Source organism: Rhizopus microsporus (genome assembly GCF_002708625.1).
Source record: "Rhizopus microsporus ATCC 52813 unplaced genomic scaffold scaffold_9, whole genome shotgun sequence".
Taxonomy (NCBI): domain Eukaryota; kingdom Fungi; phylum Mucoromycota; class Mucoromycetes; order Mucorales; family Rhizopodaceae; genus Rhizopus; species Rhizopus microsporus.
The window spans coordinates 372,705-397,344 of record NW_019671924.1 but is presented as its reverse complement, the minus strand read 5'-3'; the positions used below and the strand labels follow the sequence as shown (position 1 = coordinate 397,344).

Here is a 24,640-nt window from a genome sequence, read left to right as displayed (position 1 = left end):
TTTTTTTTACTTTATCAACCCATCTATTAAAGACAAACAACGTTATTCATCAAGCACGTTAAACGATAGAAGAAGCTGACTTGTTATATACACCTATATTAGAAACTCACGACAGCAAGGCTTGTATGAGATGCATGAATGCTTTACAACAGATGGTGAAGATGTATTGGACTCAAAGGCAGCAGATGACTTGAGCGTTACCAGTGATCTTTCATACACTATGGGTGAGCCCATCACAGATGACATATTACTATTCGAAAGCGCAGAAACGCCCATAAACGTTGTAGACTGTAAAAGATTTACTGTCGATCTTTTTCAGGAAACGTCCGGCTGTGTTGATGCAAGAGGTTATCAGAAAAGATGCAGTATTATCAAGAAACTAATAGATGATTATTACTATTTGCATGGAGGGTATCCAGAAGCAATGCAGTAGTATATAGGATTAATTAAAAGGGACAACTTGGAGGCTATGAAAGCAGTTGGCTGGATGCACTTACTTGGTGAAGGTGTCATCATGAACAAGGATAAAGCGACCCAGTTTTTCCAACAAGATGCTGGGAAGAATGGCCTTGACTCTGTATATATACTTCAGTTGGTAGATCAACATAACAATAGCTATAAGATGAAACTTGGCAACGCTGTAGAGCAGTATTCGCAAGATAGTGCTGAGGATAAAATGAACGATATAGGCTGTACATATTGTTTTGAATAAAATTATGAGGAAGCGAGGCAGTGGCATCTAAAGGCTTGTAAGAAAAATCATAATGAATCTATGGTTGATATGCATATGCATGATTTTGGTGCAAGCAAAAGTTATGCAGAAGTTGTTTTATGGTACAAGAAAGCTATAGAAGAGGGTAATAGTGCTATCATGAGCAACATAAGGAACCTTTACTGTAATGGAGAATACCTAAGCCAAATCTATGAGACAGCCATGCAATAGTATCGATATGCTGCTATAAGAGGAAATGTAGATGCAATGTTCAATATGGGTTAAATATATCATCATGTAAAACCCAACTATGAAAAGGCAGTGATATGGACAAGATAGCAGCTAGAAGAGGTTATGCCAATTCTATGTGTAATGTATTTTTCTGAAGAATACAAAACACAATATTATAGGAAAGCGTTAAAGTGGTATAAAAAAACTGTTCGTAATAACTGCAATAATTCCATTTACATTATCGGACGTATGTATCACGTGGTGAAGCTGCATCCATCACCAACAGCAGAGACAAGAGTTTGAATTATAGTTACAAAAAGGCAATGGCGTGCTACCTGAAAGCGGCTAAAACAGGTAGTTCTAGTGAAAATTATCACGCTATCGATAACGTTATTTGTAGACAACAGGTGCATAAAGTAGTAGAGAATGGTTGGACAAGAGCGATTCACTAGTTTAAACTGGCTGCTGAGAAGGGCAACCGCGATGCAATGTTCAGCATTAGCTGTATACATCGAGATGGCAAAGGTGTAGATAACAAGATATCAATGGACTGGTTTAACAAGGTGGCAGAAAGAGGCAACATCAATGCAATGTTTAGCCTTGTCTGTATATACAAGTATATGAAAAAAGACGAGGAAAGCGCTACCGACTGGCTTAAGCTAGCTGCTGATAGAATCAGCGGGTGGAATATGAATCGCTTCGGCTGTCTCTATCGGGATGGTGATGGTGCCGTGAAGAATAATGAAAAGGCAATGGAATGGTTTTTAAAGCTTATGAAAAGGGCAATGCTAACGCTATATATCATTGGTGGGATGTATCGAGATGGTAAAGCCGTAAAGAAGGACTATGAAACTGCAATGGATTGGTTTTTAGAAGCTGCCAAAGAGGGTAGCAGCTGCGCTATGTACAGTATTTGCTGCATGTATCGAAATGGTAAATCTGTGGATGGAGATAATATAGTAGCTATGAAGTGGTCCCAGGATGTTTCTGAGAGGGATAATAGTAACTCTATGAACAACATTGGATGCATGTACCGAGATGGCAACTCAGAAATAAAACTAACCGAAGACAACAATCTTGGCACCATGGGCGATATAGAAAACTTATACCGTTGCGATACTGACACAAATTAAGAATGTGATCAGAATATAGCTGACAACTACGATATTTATGATAATGATGTTGATGAGAAGCTAACCCTGGTTGATGTTGGTGGTACAAAGTCTAAGATGCAAGCTATTTTTTGAATAAATACGTTGAAAGTCTATTTTTATTGTATCCTTTTAGTTAGAAATTAAGATTTACCCCAACGGATTAAAAGAGCATTTTGGGAATTTTCATACCGGAGATAATTGGGTCAAGACAGCCGTATTTTATAAACACAATTCCTAGTGTTCTAAAGAAGAATGCCCCTCATCAAAGTGAAGCATAAATAACTTTTTAATCCATGTGAAAAAAGGAGACAGTATGCATAAATGGATTTTTTATTGTATTTAAAGGGAAGGGGGGACATAAATCACAATAAACATATATTCATAATAACAGAGTGTGGGGAAGTATATATATAATATAAACAAAGGAAATGGACAGGGGGGGAGTATATAAACTTAGACAGGAACTGTCTTGGGATGATTATCTGTATTTGACATAGAGAATTGTTCTGGACGATATATAACTAATTGTTGCTGATCATCACCTGTGATAGGAGGAGATGGTGTTTGCTTCCAACTATATACATCATTGTTATTATTATTATTTTTCTTAATGAGTGGATAGGTTTGTTTTTTGAGTATTTTGGGGAGAACCTTCAACATGCTGTAGAAGGAACTACTCTTTTTTTTGTTGGATGTAGTTTGAGCTGCTTCAATCAAGGTAGATGCAGACAATGAACGACGGTGTTGTAGCTTAGATTGTTCAGAGTTTATACCTAGTTCTTGTTCAATTGCTTTGACAGTGCTCTAATTAAGGATACGTGTTACAACATTCATATGTATCGTACTATATTTATATATCTGAGCGTGTGTGTGTACCTGTATACTGCCTAATATATCCTCGGATCGTACAGTGTCGTAGCAAGAGGGTCGATCCGTACCAGATAGCACAAAACCTTGTTCAATGTCTCGCTATGTTTTCAATGTAAGTGTTTGTTTCATGAGTATATAGAATGAATAAAACATACATCATAGATACTGTCGATAATACTAATGTTATCATATTCGTCAATCACTTCTTCTTCTTGTACTGACTCATCTTCTATAACAACAATGAATGATAAATATACAGAAATTATTAAAGAATATAAACCTACGACAAACTTGGGTAACAAGGTAATGCAATTCCTGTTTGAGACCGAATATGATTTCATCTTTTTCGCTCAGTCTATGAACGTATTCTTCTTCAATGGCCATGATTTCATTTTCAAACTGTGATCGCACTGTTTCAAACCGCTCTAAATATATACAAAAAAGTCAGCAACATTCTATAATCTAACTTGAATTTCGTATGTACCGCAGTAGTATTCCTTCATGGCCTCTGCTTCTAGTGCTCTAGTTCTCCACTTGTCAATGACTTCTTTTAGAGCAGCGATTTCAGACTAAAGTAGGGGAATGAATTTTTTTCATTTCTTCCCATCAATCATGTGTGTTACCTCTTTGGTCAATAATGCATTGACCAAGCTTTCATCTTTCTTTTTTCTTAAACAACCAAGTTGGCCGGCTGATTCACTATCGATTTGCTGCTCTTCAATTGTAGAAGGTTGTAAACTGTAGGTTGGACTCATTGTAACTTTTCAAAAAACCAAGATAATATTTGCCACTTGGTTTATATTTGTATCAACTGTGGGTCCGAACACGCTCAAACAAGCAAAGATAGAAAGAGAGGGAGAGAGAGAAAAAGAGAAAGAAAGAAGGGGAAAAAAAAGGAAAACGCCTATATATGGCGTAGGATATTTGTTGTACACACGTTTTTTTCTTAAAATAAGGAGACAAAAAGTTCATTTAATTTTAAAGCTCAAAAGTAGAACTGTGCCATGAATAATAAAAAAGAGAGGTAATTTTTTATTTATTTTTAAATAGTAATTATACACGCACGGACAATGTTATATTTACACAATTTAGTGGTTTAAGGCTCTTGGTTGTGTTTCTTGGTTTTGAGCTTGCTTCTGGGGGTTTTTACCAGCGTTTCTTGGTACATTGGCTTGGAAGGCAGCTGTATGGTTATGCAAGTCTTGTTGACGTCGTTGATCAAGGTCAATCTTGTCGAGACGATCCTTTTCCTTCTTCTCATCACTTTCATCATGAGATTTTTCTTCCAAGTGAGTGCGGTTAGGATTAGGCTGACTGATTCTCATGCCACCGGCTCTTTCGGCAGGAGGATGGGGGAAGTTTTCTAAATTGGAGGGCGTGTTTACGTTGTTTGGCATCTTGTTTTATAATAAAGTATTGAGCAAAAAGAAAGAAAAACTCGCTCTTTTTATAATATATCGTTCGCTGCATAACTGAAGCAATAACCCTAGTCTATAATATCATCATGACATATTGTTGTTGAATTGACATTTTGCGGTAAATCAAAACGATGACTAAACGTCATGGATAAGCCCACTGAGGGAAAACGATAATTTATTTTAGTATTTCCTTTTATAGAAATGATCACTTTAGTTAATCAATATGGAGACTCACCCACGTTTTTACAAACAATATGTTAAAAATTAACAGCTGATATATGCATTATTTCCGGAGAGAGACAGAGAGAGAGAGGTCAATAGTTCCATTGTCACCCCAGTTCTGAAGATGAATTCATTATAACACAATATGGTTCAGGGATCGAATGGGTTTATTAATCACTACTATTACATTTCTTTCTTTCTTTTTTGCCTTTGGTTCAAATGAAGAGGGCGTTTCATACTTGTAACATTAAAACGGATTCGTTTGGTCAGGGCGGACATTCTATTCTTTAAACAAAATGGCCAGATGGCGCTCATTAAATGTACAAAAAAGTATACCAAGATATGTCAATGCTATGTCAGGATTTGATAAAAGATAATACACAACAATAAGAATTTATCTTAAAAAGGAAAGGAATAACAAGACATTGTCAAATTGCCACAGCAGTTCCAACGTGGCAATAGTAGCAACAGGAGCTTACGTGTATTTGATCTGTTTACTAAATTTTTTTTACACTCTGAAGAGATACATGTAACTGAACAAGATCAACTATCGGAACTAAGTCGTTTTCCCACACAATTATTTTCGTTTTTAACCTCTTTATTGTGCCTAAATCTCAAATACTTTTCCAAAAAGGCAGTGTGTGCATAAGGGTATGTTCGTGAGCACACAAAGGTTGACAAATCCATATGGATGTCTGAGATGATTTTATACTTGGCGACATTGAATAAAAGAAGCAATACTAACCTTGTAATAGTTTTTTTTTTAAAAACTTAAACGTTAATAGTGTGTTCCTTTTTAAACACACACAAGTATTATTTCAACAAACACCACATTGCTTCTCATCTTGCAACTTTTCTATTCTCTCTATTTCTGAAATTATAGGCGTCATTTTAAAATGACCTCTGCTAATGGATTTAACAGCCCTGTATCTGAACTTCAAGTAACTGATATTGCACACTACAAGAAAGGGATTGAGAGCCACGTTGTTAAGTATAGTGTTGAGTGGACTATAAAGAAGGCAATGATAAATACCACGGATCTAGAGTCATATGCAGTTGGAGGTAGACCACTTGCTGATTATCTTTGAAGAAGTCTGTATGAGTATCATCACGCTGGAAGCAAGCGACATGTTATGGCCTTGCAAAGAAGCTTGCAAAATCAAAGAAGTGGTGGATAGCCATGATCACGTACTCGAACTTAAATCCAGAACTCAGGCAGGAGTACAAGTCTATTACGACTTGATTCCCTCACCTAAAGTGTATTACCCCTTTTTATTCTTACAATGTGTCGGCGTTTTAGCAGCCGTATATACAAAGTAAGTGACACTACAGTTGCTCATTGACTTTAAACATGCTGATACACTAATTTTTGTAGGATATTCAACTTTAGTAAAAGCTACAAGCATCGGGAGAATAGAGAATATATGTATTTCAACTTTTTAAGTTGATATTATCATCGAGCCTGTAGCATTGGTTCACGTAGCCATGTTCATATTATTAAAATGTACCACTTCAACAAAAATATAGCTGATATGAAAAAAGAAGTTTTAAAGCAATTTATAACAAATTAATTTCAGAAAACTGTAACTTCACCTGCAGCAGCAGTCATTATTATAGAAGAATAATAAATATTAAAATGTAGCTTATAGTACTATAGAGTGCACTAAAGAATGCTTTGAAGAGGAACAAATTGAATTTATAGTGTAAAGAAAAAGCTCACATACTATTTGTTGCACAAAACACCCAAAATGGAAATGCGTCAAATGAACTTCATGAAACGAGATTCAAATCACCACATCAAAAATTAGTATAAATAACCTCTGGTTATTCTCTCTGTTTACTTGAATTTACTTACTTTTTACTTTTTTCTATTTTATTTTTATCAATAAATCTTATTCTGTGCCTAAAGTAAACCTTTGATACTTATATCTCAAGTAAATACGAGTTCCTTGAAGCAATTATAAATTCATTGTATCTCTACAAGTTTATCACGAGAAACTATTATCTTACAATATTATTTGATCTTAGAAGAAGGTACAGTGGCCACATAGTAGCACATTATTAATATATTCAACCAACAACTCTTTAAATCAATTAAACCAACCCAAACTTTAAATCAGACTATATACAGAACCAAAATTTACAATAGTGCTCAACGAGCAAATTTTTCTAAGAAAAGGAAGAAAATGCATTGATTTAGGTAGTCATGTTAATATGCAATTGGTTGACAGCATTTATACTTGCGTATAACGATCAATTCCCTTTTTGTCATGAATCTCTTTATTTCTATTTTCATAAAATAATTACAAAAGGTCTTATTCCACCTTGTCGTATTCTTATGTTTTTGAGGTAAAAATATTAGCTTGATAACATCATCACACCCATGGTTAGTTATTTAATTGTTTAAATTTCTACTATTAGGATTTCGTCAATGATACCATTGATGATGATTGTGCGCGAATGCAGCTGTTGTGTTTATGAAAGTCGCTGCACGAAGCAGAAAAAGACGTCATCCACGCCATTGTGGATTTGTAAATGCTTCATTTTAATGACGTCTTTTTATCTTACTCAAAATGCAGTCTGAATAGGATACCATCAATCCACGATTGTGCGTTGAACAACCTTTCCGAGGCCCATTTAACAGCGAGCTTCGTCCACCTGATGATGAACAGCCTTTTCTCCACAAAAGATCCAATGAACAACGCCCATTGGTATGCTTACCTCTCGTAATGTACGTTAACTGTTGCTCAATTATTTATTATTATTTTTTTGTATAGCTCCAATCTGGTTCCAGACGAGCAGTCAGAAAACAACGTAAATCGGCCAAATTACAAAGTCGATGTATATCAAGTTTACAAGTGCTTGCATACTAACGTTTACGGAAAGAACAAGGCAAGTAAGCCTATCATGTCTCCACAGTTGGCAAATGATTTCTGCCGTATTGCGATCTTCTGTAAAGATGCCCTTGACGAACAAAAGTTTACCATACAATTGGATTTCAAGTCACTGGTAAGCTTCTAAGCAAATATTATTGATCAAAACTCATTGATTTACCGTCAGATTAAGGTACGTCTGTCGCATGGTATGCTTTGCATATGATGTCAGATCAGCATCCTTTGACATCCCATTGAAGAAATGCGAGCTGCTCAGCTTGATTGGCCATCTGGATGATATGCTGCTTGTCTCAAAAATTCATGAGGCGATTTGCAGTGCAACAAGAGAAGATCAAGACTAACTTGGTTGTCCCACTCACTCCGTCTAGTATACATGAGAGTTCACGCAGCCAAGATAAAGCACATTACGCTGACTGTTTTGCCATCGTTCAGTTTTGTTACACGTGTTTTCCCAACTTTTTGTTACCCTCCAATAAAATACATCATCTTTATTATGCATTATAATTATATTGGTGTAAGGAGAAAGAAAAGGCAGTGCGAAATATTTCGCTCAACAATGCCAATATTGCAATAATAATAATGGCTTAATGCGTCGCTTGAGCAATTCATGGTGAACTTTTTTTTGCGTGGTAAAGGAGGCTTTTTATTAATTTATTTAATGTATGAATCTTTCAAATTGGCTACAGGGCAGCTTTTAAACCTGAAAACGTCGTCATTGACTTTTTTGAAAGGGAAAATACCTTTGCTGTATTAACTCTGCACAATGTACTAAAAATGGAAATTCCCTTTTTCGCCCCTCTTTTTCTTTACAAACAAAAATTCACATGGGAAGTAATCAGTTTTCCATAAAAGAAATAATTTTTCTGACTCAGTTTAGCCCTTTTCTTGCTTTATAATAAAAATGTCCAAACAAACCCAGAACGATGACTCTGATATTGATGACTTGTTAGACGGTAAGAAAGAGTGAGTACGTGCTTATAGCAGAAGTGCTTATCCATAAAAAGATGTCTTGGATACCATGAACCAACCACCACCCTCGGTACCAAAAAAGACAACTGTTACTGAAGTAAAAGAAGAAGAAAAAGAAGATCTCGATGATGTATTGGACAATGACGAATTTGCCAGACAATTAGCTGCTGGAATGGAAAATCTAATGGGCCAATTTGGCCAAGAGGATGACATGAAGGAAGCCTTTGAAAAAGTGTGGGCTTCTTTTGATAATAGCAATACCCCTGATAAAACAAGAGAAGCAGCCACCTCATCGTCCAAGACACCACAAAGTTTCCAAGAGGCTATTGGAAAAACAATGAACAAGCTGAAGGATAGTTCAAAGGAAATTGATGTAAGTGTGTGTATGTGTGCGTGCTTTCATTTGATTCATATTTCATATATTATTAGTCGACTATCGCAGAGGACTCGGAAGATGCGTTTATGGCCGAACTGATGAAGCAGATGGAATCATTAGCTGATAACGGTGAATTTGAAAATGTGTTGGAAGGAATGATGAGCCAGTTGATGTCAAAGGAACTGCTATATGAACCAATGAAAGATCTGGCACAAAAGTATCCCGACTGGTTAGAGAAAAACAAGGACAAGACAGACAGTAAAGAATATGAAAAGTATAAAGAACAATACAGTATATGTCAAAACATTGTCGCGACCTATGAATTACCAGATTTTGATGAAAAGAACGAAGCACAAGCAAAGAAAATTATGGACTTGATGACAAAGATGCAGGATTTAGGTCAACCACCAGCAGAATTACTAGATGAAATGGCTCCAGGAATGAACTTTGGTGATCCTAATGCTGTCCCAGATATAAAAGATTTAGAAAACTGTAATATCATGTAATAGCAAAACTCTTTATTGCTAAATAAAATGCACCAGCATAGATTTATGCTTTGGAAATGTCGCGACTCAATAGAGACTTCTTTATCCAATCTAAGAGAACAAGAGTCCTGTTGCGGAACGAGAAGAGGTTCGAAAGGTAGGCAGAGCGCCAAAAGACAAAAGTAGCTACGTGTATGTGTTAGGTCAATGAGAATTTCAAGTACAAAAATAGCATACCTGCTCCTCCAGATGCCAGATGTCCGAGTGGCCCCAAAGGTAAATCAGCAATAGCCTTTTCAGATCCGACATAGCTACAATAATCATATTAATATTTATGTGTACGTGCTTTGATTTTACTTGATTACCATAAGGATCCATGGTGTGTGTATTGGAAAGGCTTGATCTCCTTAATATAATCCAATTTCTTTTGAATCTTTTCCTTTTCCTTTTCATCCTGCGCCTTCTTCAGCTGAGCCTCAAGCGCATCACGGATGAACATTTGCTTAAACTGGTGCGCAAGATACTTTCCTTGTTGAGAGGCTACTTGACCTGTTGGTGCATATTGTGTATGAGTGGCGTCGCCAAAAGCATAAATATCCTCACAGCCCTTCAGTTTCAACCAGTCGTCAACAGCGAGGCCTTTCTTGGCCGTTTGTTCCTCGGGAAACTGTTCCTTAAGCTTTTGAACTAAGGCTGCGGTCGTGTTTCCTGTAGCCCAAACCAAGAGACCATAGGGCATTGTGCCGGCGGAGTCATCTGCCTTCTTTATCACAATTTCTTTTGGACGAACCTCTTTGACTTGTGTTTTGGTATGAATAGTGATATGCTGCTTTTGAAAGTTTTTCTCTGTATACTCAATCAACTGTTTCGAAAACTGAGGTAGTACATTGGGAAGCGCTTCTATCAACGAAATCTTGATCTTGTCAGCCAAATCAGGATACCAGGTGCGCAGATCATCCACAAGGAAATCATGGAGCTCGGCTGCGTATTCGATTCCCGTGGCTCCTCCTCCGACAACGACCATATGAAGCAGGCGGGTTACTTCTTCAGGAGATTGGTTGGGCAGTGCGGCATTTTCAATGCAGTCCATCAATTTGTTGTGAATTTTGCGTGCGTCTTTAGCTTCCTTCAAGAAACAGCCATACTTATCTACACCCGGTACGCCAAAAGTCGAATTACGAGCACCGACGCCAATCACCAAGTAGTCATAAGTCAGTGATTTGACAGGATGGTGGTCCTTTTCAGGCGTATGATCTGCCAAAAAAAGTGTAAATAAATAAATAAAAATCAAAAGAACAAAAACTCACCTTCAATGGTAATCGTCTTTGATACTGGGTCAACTGCAGTACATTCAGCTTCAAATACCTGGACAGCTCTTTTCTTATGACGCGTAATAAATCGGATGGGCTCAATAATTGACTTCATATTCACTGTGCCAACTGTACTGCTTGGTAAGAGTGGAGTAAATAAAAAATAGTTACGAGGTGATACGACCACCTATCATTTACCAGTGTTATAGACTGCCTCTCTATTTATATTGCGAGTTATATATACCAAATTATAATATCTTGTGTCGAGTTTCTTTATAAACGACGTCGATGCCCATCCACTTCCTAGAACAACCACCGTTTTCTTATCGGGATCCATGGGCGCTTGTACACGAGGATGACGCCAAGCATAAGCTCCTATACCCATGGTATAAGTAAGTTGTGTAGAATTGATGGGGGAACGTACCGTACACGCCATAGGACGCTGCGGCAAGAATGCCGTATTTGACTGCGGATGATATAAGTGCCCATTGTGGAAGATGAGTAGGAGATGTGGTACTAAACTGTTTCGTGATAGGAAGTAACAGTGGTTGTTTTACTGCTTTGATTGAGTGCCGCGCCGCCGTTGTATCTGTAAGAAAAGAGAAAAGCTAGCGTTTGAGTCAAGTGAACGCCGGAAGCATGCATGTATCATCACTTACTTCGAATGGATTGCATTTGTGTATTAAAAATAAATGAGAGAGAAAGCGAAAAAAGTGTTGGTTATGATCTAACAGTGATTTAACAATAATATGAAAAATCCATGTAAGTCAACCATACCTAATTTGGGAATGCACGCAATACAAGATGCGCGCCAATGAACAATGCCTTGTGTATTGAAAGGGGAGAAGATTAAGCCATGCTTTATCATTCTGGAATGTATGTTTTATTATTTTCATACAAGATATGCTTTTTTTTATACATGATTTTTATTTTGAATAAATAGACTTGTTAAAAAAATTTACTTTTACGGTTTGGTTCAAAAGTAGAGTCATATTCATTTGCCTTTGCTTGGAGATTAACAGATGATCCGTAAAGGTGCACCTTGGAGTCTTGAAGCACACCAACACGCATACTTGAAAGCAGGTTACGTGCAGCATTTGAGTGATTATAGATACCGCCATTAAAGGACTTGGTCATATCTTTGCCAATGCCAAACTCCAAGTATTTGCATCCACCAGGGTGATCAAAGTTTTCTACATCGTAAATCATGCCGTCAAGGATCACCCATCTCTTGTTTTGTGTGGCCACCATGTCATGAACCTCCTGTATACTGTAGACTGGAAGATCCTTGAGCTGTGAGCCAAACTTGAGCTTACTCTTGAGTGCGTTGACTTTCTTTTCCATCATTTGTACACGTCCCTTTTCGATTTCGTTACTTGGGAACGTCTTTAAACCATATGTCAAGCCGAAGAAATTGAGGGTCCTGATAAACCATTTGGTGGGATCATACTGGTACCAGAGGATAGCGTTTCGGTAGTCTTGGGGGAACTCGTGGTGAAAGTTGTGGTATCCTTCGCCACAAGTAACAAGAGCTGTAATCCATGAGTTCTTGGGTGTATGATAATCGTCATAGGGAGTGTCACCAATATAATGAGCAAGCGAATTGACACAGAAGGTAGCATGATGAACAAAGACAAGTCGACAGAGACCAGCAAAGACCAGGCCTCCCTTGAAATCGCCCCAGCCGAAACCAGCGACAAGTGCAGGGAAAAGGAAAGCCATGGTGGTTGCAAAGTAAAGGTAGTAGCGGTGTTGAAATTGGACAAGAGGATCAGACCTAAGATCGGCCGTATCAGCATAGCCTATTCTATTCTTGGGTCTATTGACAAGCATCCAACCGATGTGAGAAAAGAAGAAGCCACGCGGAGCAGCATAAGGGTCCTTATCAGAGTCAGTCCAGCGGTGATGTGCACGGTGTCCTCGAGACCACCATTGAATAGAGCCTTCAAATGCGCCAGAACCAGCCAAGCAGAGAAAGATTTGCGTTAATTTTGTACAATTGTAGGATCTGTGAGCCCAATAACGGTGATAGCCAGCAGTGATGCCAAGTGCAGTAATAAAATAGTAGAGAATGGACCAGTAGAATGTTTTAGTCTGTAGGGGTGTGTGTAGAGCAGAGTAGATGGCAAGTAAAGGTGTAGATGTCAACAAGATGGTTTGAAACCAATTGACATGCTTGGTAAAGTTGCGTAGTGTCGTTGGTTCATCGAATAGTGGAGGGAGATTAGGGTTTGCCATAGGTGGCTGTCGATTTTCGGTTTCTGTATAAGCATACGGGGGGAACTTCTCCTCTACGACAACTTGTGTTTGGGTTACAGACATGGTTGATAATGAAAGAAAGGTGCCATGAATGAAGAGTTGTCTTTATATATATGGCCAGATCCAAAAAAAAGGAACTGATTCTTTATCGATAAGGCATAATACAGTTGTTGAGCTACACTCTGGGGAAAGGGGGGATAACCTATTACTGGGGCCTGCTCTATAAATGTTTCTAATCTGAAGCTTGGCAGGTGCTCGTAAAAAAATCTATAGTATTAGAATGAATGGAACTTGATGATTTTTTATCAAAGGAATGGATTCAAAATACACTCACATGCTCTTATTCTACATATCTAACCTGCTTGCTTTTCCCTCTTTATTCTTCTTTTTGTTTTGCTATTTCTTGCATTGATAAGCCAGAGAGGGCAAAAGGGCAAACTTTGGGGGCGGAAAATGAAATCAGATGATATTTTACAGCCTTAAATGAAAGAATGGCAGTTGCTTAGAATTTGCTTTACATATGCTTATCATATGCAAATGTAAGATGCATTCAAAAAAAATGAATGCTGAATAGATCGCAAAGCCCTTTGTTGTAATAAACATTTATGAGATATGAATAGGTTTTCTATTTTTTTAATTTTGTGGTGCGATTTTTATTCACTTTTGAAGTAACGATTGATGTTACTTTTGTCCCCCATTTACCCTTTTTGATAAACTTGACACTCCCCCTTTTTTACCGCTCATATATTTTCAATGTAATATACATCAATGATACCACTGTTGTTGTTTGTCATTCCTGGCAAGATTTAATAGTTTATTTTTGGCGTTTTGTAATGAGTCATTCATAAATTCTACTTTTTCATCTACAAATCATAAAAAAAAGGGCGACATGCAAATGCAAAGATGATTTCTATTGTTGCTTGGTCAATCTCAAGTATTGATCGACCTGCTACCCTTTTTTGTTTTAAACCAATTTATCATAATGATAATTAGCAGCCAATTCTTGTTCTCTATTTTTGTGTTTGCTTATGACGTTTGATAAAGTAAATACATCATCATTAAAAAGAAAGTGATGCACCTTGATCTTAATAAAAACTGATACTTACGCTTTTTTTGTTCGATTGAACGCAATTGATTATTGTTCGTTTTCTTTTTTTTTTCCAGGAAACTGGGATCATCCACTAAATTAAGGTGACATCTATTTAATTTGAGTGTACGATTACAAAGACATGGAGTATACACTTGATTTCCAAAAAAGGAAAATATGACTGCTTGATTTCTTCAAACCCTCATCAGTATGAAGTCATAACGTCGTTTTGCATGAAAAAGAGGCAAGGTGTTTCTGGAAAGATAAAAGATATATATAACTCTTATTCTTTTTCTCTTTTTTCTTTTCCTTTTGATAATCTATATACTCTTATTATAATGAAAGCCAAGTTTTTATCTCTCTCTCTTGCTTACGCTGTATGTCTCGTTTTGCTTGCTACTGAAACACAAGCTAAAGGTAAGGGTCACATTGACGTGTATCGAGTCGAGTATTTATTATAATTAGCCAAAGAAACAAGATCAGTTGATGACCTTAGCAGCTGGACTAAAGACCAAGTCCAAGCTTACCTTGACAAATATCAAATCGTCTATGATAAAAACGCAAATGATGATACTCTCTTAACTACTGTCAAAAAGTATCGTGACGCTGCTATGGCCAACGCCAATATCTTTATCAACAATCAGTCTGATGTTGTCAACAGGTTGATTGATGCTGCTAAGATCAAGCTGACGAGCAGCTACAAGTTATCAAGTGAGAACGCTAATGACTTGATCAATGATATTCAGCACAGCTTGAAGCAATTGGAGCTCAGTGGAGCCTTAACTCGTGACAAGGTCAAGCATTCTCTTGATAAATTGCAACACAAGGCTGTCAAGCAAAAGATCATCACTGAATCCCAGTTCAAGGAACTGGCCAAGGATATTGAAGACAGTTTTTATAGTCCTACCTGGTATCAACGTCTCCTCAACTGGGCTCCTTCAACTTCGGATGTCTTTCCCGATGACTCTTATCATACATGGCTCAAGTCTACCATCACAAACCGCTTACAGGAAAACAAGGAATTGACAAAAGAACAGATTGCTGGCGTTGTTGATACTCTGAAGAATGCCATCTCATCCGCTTCTTCTTCTGCTTCGGATCTGTCCAAGTTAGGTGACGCTAAGTGGTGGCAAAAGTTGGGTAATGACCTCGAAAAGAATGCCAAGTTAAAACAGAACCAAGTCGAAAGCGTGATTGATTCACTTCGTGATGAAGTCACTGCTTACAAGATCTTTGCTATGGATTACGCTAGCGAAACATCCGAACAAACCCAGCATGTCTTTGCCCGCGCCGGTCAATACCTCAAAGACACAGGCAACACCATCTATGAAAAGGTCGTGCATCCTCTGAAATCTAACTCTGCAGCTGCTAGTGCCTCAGTTAGTAGTGCTGCCTCTGTTGCTTCTGAAGCTGCTACTTCAGCTACAGATGCTGCTGCTGAATCTGCCTCCATCTTGCGTGCCAAAGCAACAGAGAGTGTCAATGACGCACAAAATTCGTTTGGTCACTACTGGCGTCAAAAGGAACTTGATAGTTACAGAAAACTTGGATATACCGAGGCCCATATCGAATGGATTCAAAATTATCTTTCCAAGACATTCATGGATAAGAAGAACTTGACCAAAGATACAATCTATAATGCTATTCGTACCATTCGTCAGTACTTGGTTCAAGCCAAAGTACAAACAGCTGCTCATATTGATGCTCAATTAAAGTCACTTGAGGAGCTTATTGAATATTGGAGAAGACACGCCGTTCGCGATGAATTGTAAATAAGTTTACTATATAGCTTCATACTTCCCCTCGGACAAACAAACAAAAAAAAACTCTTCTTTACACTAATACAATGCATTATCATTCATATTGAAATAAAGTTTTTTTATTAAAAAAAAATGCTCTTACAATGATAAAATGCTTATCGCATGAAATCTTTACAGCCTGTTTAAATTATTCTAGTCTTCTCGCACGACTTGTCTAATACACAATGACGACTCTTTTATGATGACATGGTACGGTATTATTAAACAGATAATGCCTCCAAAGCAAGTTTGTTTCACTTTAAAGAAATGCATACATAATTTAGGTGTAGATCAACGTCACTCTAATTAAAGATTGCGTTAGAGACTGTCATGGTTAAAACAGAAAGAATTGATCAGCCGCGCAGCAGTGGGCGATCAAGCAAAATTTTATTATGGTATAAGGGACGTTGCCGAGCCTAAACAGCAACCATGGTTTCTTTATGGTTATCAAGTAGAGCACCAATGCTTCCACCACTACTAGCTGTGCTCATTCTATTATTATTATTATTGTTGTTGTTGTTGTCACTTGTAGTATCATGCACCCGTTCTTCTTCTTCTTCTTCAACAGTGGATTCAGCAACTGAATGCTGATTCAAGTACCCGTTCTTTTGTTTTAACTTTAAGGAATCCATCAATGTATGATATAAGTATTTATAAGCCCAGACATTGCCTCTCATTCGACGCATATCTACGATATAAAGACCAGGTAGATTCTTTATCCTACAAAGCTCAATACTGAATCTGACCTCGTCGCCTGGATCGACGGAAGGTTCACCATAGATAACACTCTTCTTTTCCTTTGGCTCGGGAGGAGGATGCTGACTAGCTGTGCTCGATCTGCGCAAGATGTTGCGAAGATGAGGGTTATGTGGTTGAGGATGATGGATAGGAGGCATCTTCTTGGGTCGCACACATTTCAATTTGTATTCGCCTCCATCTCGCTTAAACTCGAGCCCCATTGCTTTCAGAGTCTGCTTCACTTCGACAAACACTTGAGCGGGCGGTCGAGAGGTCAGTGCTTCCTGATCGACAGCACCGTGGTGAGTACGAAGTTTAGGATCATTCGATGCATATGCATTCGGTTGTCCACTTGATCTGTTGACAGTACCTATATCAATGGGGGCCATCAGTAAGACAAAATTCCTGTCATGATCGTTCCACACTTACTTAATGGTTTTTTCTTGAACCAGTCTATAAACTTCTTTCCGGCACTACGGTGTTTTTCTTTATCGGACATGGTATGCTCAGAAACGGAAGGTACCATGTGAGCTTGGTTGTCCGCAGGTCGATGCGATGTTGTTGTTGCTGTTGTTGTTGTCGTCGTCGTTGTTGGCTGACGTCTGTGAGCAATGTTGTCTGTCACTGAGTTTACCAAGAGACTAAGTGTCTTTCGTCTTGCACCCGTGGACGAGGGTCGTGCAGTCGAAGGTGTCGTCGCTGTCGGTATGTTGCTTGCACGATTGTGTCGTTTGTGAGGTGTGCTTGCGCTCGAATTAGGGGTTGGACTAGTATTATTTGTGTTACGACGCTGTATGCTGGATAAGAATTTAGCTTGCAAAATTGAGGAATGACTCTCTTCTGTTGCTGCTGATGCCGTTGCTAGTGACATGTGCCTTGTACGCTTTTCGTTCGTGTTACGTGGTTTAGGCGTGGTGCTGTGACCAGAAAGGAAATGGAGAACCTTTTCGGTGGACGAAGAGACAGTTGATTTGGGACGTATTTTGTTCTTTGCTGCCCGTTGTATAGGCTCTTTGGATGACGTTGGCTTGTTTTCTTTTTCTGGTGTAGGTAATTCTTCTTTTTTGGGTTCCGTAGTTGTTGTGGTGGATGATGCAACTGTAGATGAAACATCTTCCATGACAACGTCTTGTTGTTGTGGTGGTTGCTCTTGTTGTTGTGATGGTTGTTGTTGTTCTTGTATTTGTTCATTTTCTGGCTGGATGATGTCAAGGGTTGATGTACTTGCTGGTATTACTTGATCTTGCTCGGTGGTGTCTTCTTTTTCGGGCACAATGGCAAGTGACGACGAGCCTTTCTTTGTCAGCACACTCTTCATCTGTTCTTGTTCTTCGTCTTCATTAATATTTACAAATAGGTGTCTATGTGCACTGAGCCAAGGATGAGCCATAATTGTTTCCATAGTACATCTCTTTTCGGGATCTGGGACGAGCATGAGACTGAGTAGATCACAGGCTTCTTTGGATATATAGTCTGGGAATATAAGTGGTGTGCTCAGGATATACTTATACAGCAGGTTGATGTTGTAACTGTCTGGATTTGCTGGATCGTCGTCGTAAGGTAGATAACCGCAGAGCATAGCAAAAAGAATGACACCACATGACCAAATGTCGACTGCGGGACCAACATAAACGCCTTGATTCATGACAAGCTCAGGTGCAGCATAGCATGGAGAACCACAGGATGTTGACATTAGATCGTCCATGGGTGAAGAGAACTGGTTAGCAAATCCAAAGTCAGTAATTAATACATTTCTATTTCTATCTAACAAAAGATTTTCCTATTCCATGTGTCAGTATCAATGCACTGCTATCTAAAAAGATCCTTACCAGCTTTAAATCTCTGTGTACAATGCGTTTTTGATGCATGTAGTGTACACCACTCATCAGCTGTGCAAACAATCGACTAGCATCTTTTTCCTTGAGATAACGATGAGCTAGGATATAATCAAATAGCTCACCACCAGTAGCACATTGTAAGATGATACCAATATATTTTTCCGTTTCAATTACATCATATAATTCTACAATGTTTGGATGATGAAGTCTCTGTCGATTGTATCAATATTTGTGTAAAGTACAATATATTGTAATATTTTACCCGTAACACAGATATTTCTCTCTCCACTTTAGTCATACGTGATGATGAATCTATACTTTCCTTTCTGATCAATTTGATAGCTACCTACAATAGTATGAATATACATAACAAGGGGGGAAAGAAATAGATTCCAAAAAGCTACCTCCTGGCCTGACTTGATTTCGATACCAAACTTGACTTTACCAAATTCTCCTTCTCCCAAAGTTTGTAATAATAAATATGGACCAAACACAGTTGGTTTTCTTCCAGGAGGTAATTGATAATGATATAGCTGGTAATAGTATTGCCACCATGGTTGATTCCGCTTTTTCTCTTGGTGCTCTTCTTCTTGTTGTCGCATCTTTTGTAGCTCACTTGGCATTGCAGTGACAGAATAAGCTCTTTGTTGATGTCGAGACGGAGTTGGTTCGCTACTGTCGGCACTTGAAGGAATAAAACTCATAAAACTGTTTCGCTCTTCCTGATGTGAAAAAGTCATGGTTGTAAGATTCCCTTCTTTTGCTATCTCTTATAAAAGATATAAAACGTGACAAATCTCCTTTTTTAGGAAATACAAAAAAGGGGGGAAATTGGGAATTGGAGCGAAGGAAGAACAAAAAAGAAGAGAAGAAAAAAAAACACTTGAAGGGCTATAATAACTTGTTTAATCTCCGCTGATTGCATTCTAAATCTATCAGTGGACTTTATGATTTGCTTGTGACTATTTTATCCTGTCATGGTATCTATGGCAATAAAGAGCCCTACATTTTCGTTGCTATAAAGAATAACTGCAGTAGAATTCGTCAAAATCTTGTCTATTGTATTTCTCTTGAAGGTGTAACGAATCTTGTTTGATATGTAACAGATGGATGGTTCTTGTAAACATGGTTTTTCATCTATATTGTCCAATAAAAAGTTGCATGAGTTAAACTATGCTTCTCATCATCTTTACTGTGTATACGTGTGTTTTGTATGAAAAGTGAAACCTCAACTTCAATGATTTCTTTGTTTACTCTGAAACCCTTAAAAGACATGGTACTTTTCAAAGAAAAATGACAAAGAGACATGTGCGACAGTTCATAAAGAGATTTTGTTAGAAGAGCATCTTGTTATGCGTCCCTGAAAATCAATTTGCTTGGGCTGCATAAAAGGCGGTATCAATCTAGATAGGGACACCTTTCTCCCTTTTTTTCCGAATGAAACGTTAAAAAAGAAAAGAAAAAAAGAGGCGAAATAAGTCATGCGCTCGGGGCAGCTGATTCCCCGGAGCAGTCGCATCTGTCACACGGTCTAAAGCATAAATATGGACACTGGAGGAGGACTTTGGTCCCCGTTAGGGTTAGCTGAAAATGTAGTATGGAATAGTCAAATAGAATTCCTTTCTGTACGCCTTTCTAAAGTAAGCTACTTTTTTTTAGATTTTAGTTTTCATCTTCAAATAGCAATCGATGTTTGATTCTGTTTCTAAGACGATTAACTGAAGATGACGTCGAGGGATCATGCTGTTTATAGACATGTAATAACAAAAATCTGCCTTAGAACATTACAGAAAGCCTTTGAACCAATAAATGGCTGCTTTTTTTTAAGAGTTTCTTGTATAAACATGTTTCTCAAAATAAATCAGAACTACAACTGTTACAGATGAGTATTTTTGTGTATGAAATAGAGAGATTGGATTTCTCAATATGCTACATGTCTAAAAATATGTTTCAGGATCTAGAATGGGTACACATGGAATGGAGTCTTTTTTAGAGTTTTTGGTAGCTTCAACTATTACAGTTTCTAAAAAAAGATAGATAATAATATCCTATTACTGGATATGCAGTAAATAGCTTGTCTCAAAAACAAACTTTTTACCACCTGATACCATGGTAATATTCTCTAATTTTGTTAGTAAATGTGTCGACAATGAAAATAATCGTAAACGGAGGAAGTTGAAAGAGGAAGGGGGCGGGGAGGGTGGCCTGGAAAAGCAGGAGGTGAGGAGAATAAAAAAAAGTAAAACGGAAAGGTACGTTTGTGTGGCGATTTAACACGAATACGATAGATGAGATCACTACTTGAAACATAAAACATAAAAAAATGCAAGATGATGCGCATAATACGAAGGTATACAGTTTATTTACATATGGACTTTTTTTTTGCATAAAGGATAAAAAAGGGCTTAAACATAAACACTATTATCTCTTATAAAGTGATAGCTTAATTCGTTTTCATCTCCATGAGGTTCATCATCAGATTCTTCTTCTACTTCAATGGTTTCATATTGGAAATAAGTGTGGCGGTATTGTTGATTGAAGTAAATATTGTAGTCATCAAATGAGTAGATGCAATGTTTTAGTGGGCTTGAAGGTTTTGGGAATTGAGCCATGACCTGCTTCCAATTGAATACTCGGTTGATGCGAGGTGGCAAATCATGATGGTTCCAGGTGTATTTCCCTTGTCGATCATAGAGCAAGATATTCATGTTGAGACGAGTACAGTCCAGGGCATGTTCAAGTGAATCATCAATCAGGACATCAACACCAATTTCTTGACAGATGAGTGATTTAGATTTAGAAATATATTCAAGTTTTTCTCTTTCAGTCAAGTAAAGATTACAAAAATAGATACTTTCAAAGATGCCTTCATAAACAGTTAATATATACAAAATTACACATGAAAGCATATTTACCTGGGTAGTGCCGGTCAATGAATTTTTTTGTTTTTTCAGCGATAAATTGTTGCCTTGAAGTAATAATGACCAATTGAAAGTGTCTCTTTTTGAGCATCTTTAATGCTTCCAAGGCAAAATCCTTGACTGGTTTAATACGATCAAAATAACTGGAATCATAAAATTCCCTTATTTTTCTATAGGTTTCCTCTCTAGTTCCACCCCATACTTTCCAATAATCAAGTGTATGAAAATCTGTGACACCAAAATTAGTACAATAGGTATCATTGTGCCATTCAACCAGGCTATCCAATGTTTGGCAGAGTGTTTGATCCAAGTCCACTGCAATCAGTTTACGTGCTTCTCTTGTTGGCATGGTGATGGAAAAAAAAAAATTAAGGAAATTGAAAAATTAGAAAAAAGAAAAAAAGAGAAAAGGGGGATGCATGCTGTATATATCTAAATATATATATTTTTGGCAGAGAAACAACAGTTTCGGGAGTTTTAATTTTTTTTTTTTTTTTTTCAGCTCCTTAAAGGGTACTTATTGAAAAAGATTGACAATAGATATCAACACGATAACATCCTTATAATCCTTTGCATATTTTCTAGTAAAATTTTTCATCATGGATGTAGTTTTACCGAATTGAGTTCAGATATGAAGTACAGTGGCTCCATCCTCAAAGTTCGTTTTCCAATTTACCAAATTCGCTTTGGTCTTCGACTAAAATTTGCTTTTCTTACAGCTCAAAGTTCGTTTTTGTTATCATTAAAATTCGCTTTAATCTTACTGAAAACTTAAATTGCATAATGACTGCTCATCAGGGTGGTCCTTTATCAAAGCATTTTTGAGAATTCTCAACAGAACGCTGAGCGATGTTATGAAGTCTTTCTATTGACGCTTTCACTAGCCTCACTGATTCTAGTTTTCAATACTGTCCAGCGAACTTTGGGTTGTAAGAAAAGCGAATTTCAGTCGGAGACCAAAGCGAATTTGGTAACTTGGAATGGAAGATGCTCCTCAACAAGTAGCACTATATGCAACTGAGGTATAAAGTACGATGTGTAAAAAAATGGACAAGTACTTACTATTTTAATAATTTAGCTCGGAGAAGCATGGCGTGATTTGGTGCGGAAAGCTGGGCTAATGCTACGGGCGCTTCCTTGGGGGCGCTACATGGGACATCACTTTACAACTTTACACTACCAAAGTCTCTACCTTACCTAAGGCTGTCCAGTTCACTCTTTCTGATACAAAATGTGAATTTATCATAATTACACGTGATTGATCTTGGTTCTTTGTTGGTAGACTGACAGCATAAGACTAGAATATAAAAATGACATTTCTTTTTTATCTCTTTCTTGAAAAGAAACAATCCAAGATGACAACTTCATAAACTCATGTTTAGCTTGACACTACAGATTGAAAAGCTTTGCTGGACTTCATCATAAGTAGTGAATAGAGATAGCACCCGTAGTATTAGTCGAAAGCTGGTTGGACAAAGAGAGTATTTGCCTCCCGAGTTGTATGCCAGAATAATTCAAGAAATGTCATCAATCACAGCCAAGAAAATAAGCTCTTCTCTAATTCAGATGTGTATGGCCATATTTGACTCCGTATGTTAATTTGACAATCAAACAAGATATTAAAGCAAAGAGGCTAATATTACTACTATTAAGATAGAGTAGCAATAATGAAATGTACACAAGCGTAGATCTTCTTGATCGTGCTGAGTTGGATGAGTCCATTCTTGTAGCAGAAAAAAAGCTTGTTGTTAATATTTGTAAAACCTTGTAAGTAAAAGAAGTAAAGACTCGAACACAAGATTCATTTATTTTTAGAACTGACTACATCTATGACAGCAATGGTCTTAATATTATCCAAAAGTCTGAATCTTGCTACAGATTATATTTATTTGACAGCTGCATCAAGTTCACTATCAAGTACCTACGCAGCCGCTACCACGACATCTCTTTCTGGCCAGGACAAACTGAACTTGATTCGATGACTACCCAGTTAAAGCAGAAAGGAATCGATGATCGAAGATTCAAGTGCAATGCTGATGGCATTGTAAAAGCCAATGACTTCTCTGCGTCTGAAATACTCTTGACGGAAGTAACTTCTGGATTCAATTCAAACAAAAGTTCTTCTGCTACTTTCATTTCTGTTTCTGTCTTTACTAGATCAAATCCGACTAGCCGATTGAATCGTTCGATTGATAGTGCCTTGCAGTATTCGCTTGATCCTTCATTGCTACTTGTCGTCATGATACGATTGGCTCCGCTTTCAAGCTTAATTAAGCCATGGGTGACACCAACATTATTGGTGATAACTGTGAACATGCATGGTTGAATTAGGCTATTTAAGAGCATCATCATGGACCCTCGTGAGGTAAAAATAGTCATATCTGGGTATCGGAACTGGAGTCGTTTGTTCAGGATCCATTGTTTGGAAAATGAAACGAGCTGATGATAAAGTGGTCTATGAACTCTCTTTTGAATAAAAGAAGAGAATGAAAAAGTGAGTGACGATCTTGTGGATTGTATAAAGGACTGTTTATATACTAATAAAGAAAAAAATAGAAGGGGAAAAAAGGAAAAGATTAGGAAATACATCATACCGTAGTCATATGCTCTTGGTTGCATAAAGTAGCAGTCCACCCCTTTGAGTGTTAAGCTCCTTTTTGTCTATCTTTTAGAAATCACCTACCCCCCTCTCTCTTTCTCACTAATTCTCCTTTTTATATTTTTTCTTCTATCTCCCCTTCTCTCCTATATTGATGTAAAGCTCCTTGGTAAAAATTGACATTAGTCAAGATAACAAAGACTATGTTTCATAGTGCAATATATGCATTCACAAGATATAAGTACATAACAACAAAAGGTAAGGTATGTTCATTTGACAGCGACTATCACTACTATCCCTCCTTTTTTTTCTTTTCTTTTACTTGTATTTTTTGATCCTGTCAAGTTGGATTGATAGATCAGCTCCTGACAAAAAAAAAGTGTATCTCCTTAAAGAACCAGCTTTTTCTGCTATAAATAATAATGTTGATGAATGTGTAGGTTATGATCAAAATTAAAAAATCAGCTAAACTAAGTTTGTTGTGTGCCTGTGTGTTCATGTGTGTATGCGTATTATTTGTGTGTGTGCCGATCATCATGATTTTGTCTGTCATTCAGCTGCATATCCCTTTTATAAATATAAACCTCTTTTCTCTCTCTTTTTCTTTCTTTTCCTTTCTTTTGTTTTCTTCTGTTCTTTCTTTGTTGTCATGCCTCATCCACCTCTGGATACTGTTTGTAATAACAAAAATAACACCGTGAAAAATAACAGTGTAACTAGTAATAGAAGCACTTCAAATGTAAAGAAAAGTGATAGAC

The 24,640-nt window shown here is 37.4% G+C and overlaps 12 protein-coding genes across 12 annotated transcripts in view; 5 read left to right on the top strand and 7 right to left on the bottom strand.

Annotated features, from left to right (window-relative positions):
- The window catches only part of RHIMIDRAFT_308601 (60S ribosomal protein L7), a gene marked incomplete at both ends in the record, with an annotated part of 2,125 nt that extends 1,879 nt beyond the window's left edge, over positions 1–246 (bottom strand). Inside the window, one exon of the mRNA XM_023614573.1 lies at positions 148–246. Within this exon, the coding sequence (XP_023465813.1) occupies positions 148–246 (99 nt within the window). The remainder of the gene's footprint in view (positions 1–147) is intronic.
- A 222-nt stretch (positions 247–468) lies between these two features.
- Positions 469–725, top strand: RHIMIDRAFT_284019 (uncharacterized protein; the record flags this gene model as incomplete). The annotated part of the gene is made up of 1 exon (XM_023613166.1): positions 469–725. A coding segment is annotated over one exon (240 nt), but the record flags the coding sequence as incomplete, so codon positions are not given.
- Positions 726–1,431: 706 nt separating this feature from the next.
- RHIMIDRAFT_237922 (HCP-like protein) lies at positions 1,432–2,076 on the top strand (the record flags this gene model as incomplete). Its single annotated transcript, XM_023608851.1, has 1 exon — positions 1,432–2,076. One exon carries the CDS (start codon positions 1,432–1,434, stop codon positions 2,074–2,076), a length of 645 nt encoding a protein of 214 aa, XP_023465811.1.
- Positions 2,077–2,420: 344 nt separating this feature from the next.
- RHIMIDRAFT_140191 (uncharacterized protein) lies at positions 2,421–3,989 on the bottom strand. Its single transcript, XM_023605678.1, has 6 exons — positions 3,591–3,989; positions 3,452–3,536; positions 3,252–3,392; positions 3,123–3,196; positions 2,974–3,066; positions 2,421–2,901 (listed from the first exon to the last, which is right to left on the bottom strand). The coding sequence occupies exons 1-6, from the start codon at positions 3,720–3,722 to the stop codon at positions 2,551–2,553; spliced, it is 876 nt and encodes a 291-aa protein (XP_023465810.1). The 5' UTR covers positions 3,723–3,989; the 3' UTR covers positions 2,421–2,550.
- A 1,514-nt stretch (positions 3,990–5,503) lies between these two features.
- Positions 5,504–6,055, top strand: RHIMIDRAFT_251895 (uncharacterized protein; the record flags this gene model as incomplete). Its single annotated transcript, XM_023610897.1, has 3 exons — positions 5,504–5,669; positions 5,698–5,923; positions 5,983–6,055. 3 exons carry the CDS (start codon positions 5,504–5,506, stop codon positions 6,053–6,055), a joined length of 465 nt encoding a protein of 154 aa, XP_023465809.1.
- A 2,464-nt stretch (positions 6,056–8,519) lies between these two features.
- Positions 8,520–9,352, top strand: RHIMIDRAFT_202924 (Pex19 protein; the record flags this gene model as incomplete). The annotated part of the gene is made up of 2 exons (XM_023606649.1): positions 8,520–8,843; positions 8,900–9,352. 2 exons carry the CDS (start codon positions 8,520–8,522, stop codon positions 9,350–9,352), a joined length of 777 nt encoding a protein of 258 aa, XP_023465808.1.
- A 43-nt stretch (positions 9,353–9,395) lies between these two features.
- On the bottom strand, positions 9,396–11,026 carry RHIMIDRAFT_203206 (FAD/NAD(P)-binding domain-containing protein; the record flags this gene model as incomplete). The annotated part of the gene is made up of 5 exons (XM_023606669.1): positions 9,396–9,517; positions 9,569–9,642; positions 9,697–10,585; positions 10,639–10,828; positions 10,886–11,026. 5 exons carry the CDS (start codon positions 11,024–11,026, stop codon positions 9,396–9,398), a joined length of 1,416 nt encoding a protein of 471 aa, XP_023465807.1.
- Positions 11,027–11,493: 467 nt separating this feature from the next.
- On the bottom strand, positions 11,494–13,243 carry RHIMIDRAFT_284015 (delta-9 desaturase). The gene has a single exon (XM_023613165.1). It carries the CDS (start codon positions 12,961–12,963, stop codon positions 11,590–11,592), a length of 1,374 nt encoding a protein of 457 aa, XP_023465806.1. The 5' UTR covers positions 12,964–13,243; the 3' UTR covers positions 11,494–11,589.
- Positions 13,244–14,325: 1,082 nt separating this feature from the next.
- On the top strand, positions 14,326–15,759 carry RHIMIDRAFT_251891 (uncharacterized protein; the record flags this gene model as incomplete). The annotated part of the gene is made up of 2 exons (XM_023610896.1): positions 14,326–14,404; positions 14,453–15,759. 2 exons carry the CDS (start codon positions 14,326–14,328, stop codon positions 15,757–15,759), a joined length of 1,386 nt encoding a protein of 461 aa, XP_023465805.1.
- Positions 15,760–16,202: 443 nt separating this feature from the next.
- On the bottom strand, positions 16,203–19,102 carry RHIMIDRAFT_251890 (Pkinase-domain-containing protein; the record flags this gene model as incomplete). The annotated part of the gene is made up of 5 exons (XM_023610895.1): positions 16,203–16,894; positions 16,954–18,304; positions 18,354–18,572; positions 18,625–18,708; positions 18,767–19,102. The coding sequence occupies 5 exons, from the start codon at positions 19,100–19,102 to the stop codon at positions 16,203–16,205; spliced, it is 2,682 nt and encodes an 893-aa protein (XP_023465804.1).
- A 1,608-nt stretch (positions 19,103–20,710) lies between these two features.
- Positions 20,711–21,687, bottom strand: RHIMIDRAFT_292239 (uncharacterized protein). Its single transcript, XM_023613879.1, has 2 exons — positions 21,278–21,687; positions 20,711–21,228 (listed from the first exon to the last, which is right to left on the bottom strand). The coding sequence occupies exons 1-2, from the start codon at positions 21,630–21,632 to the stop codon at positions 20,768–20,770; spliced, it is 816 nt and encodes a 271-aa protein (XP_023465803.1). The 5' UTR covers positions 21,633–21,687; the 3' UTR covers positions 20,711–20,767.
- Positions 21,688–22,721: 1,034 nt separating this feature from the next.
- RHIMIDRAFT_284008 (uncharacterized protein) lies at positions 22,722–23,900 on the bottom strand. The gene is made up of 2 exons (XM_023613164.1): positions 23,878–23,900; positions 22,722–23,749 (listed from the first exon to the last, which is right to left on the bottom strand). The coding sequence occupies exons 1-2, from the start codon at positions 23,884–23,886 to the stop codon at positions 23,216–23,218; spliced, it is 543 nt and encodes a 180-aa protein (XP_023465802.1). The 5' UTR covers positions 23,887–23,900; the 3' UTR covers positions 22,722–23,215.
- Positions 23,901–24,640: the final 740 nt, after the last annotated feature.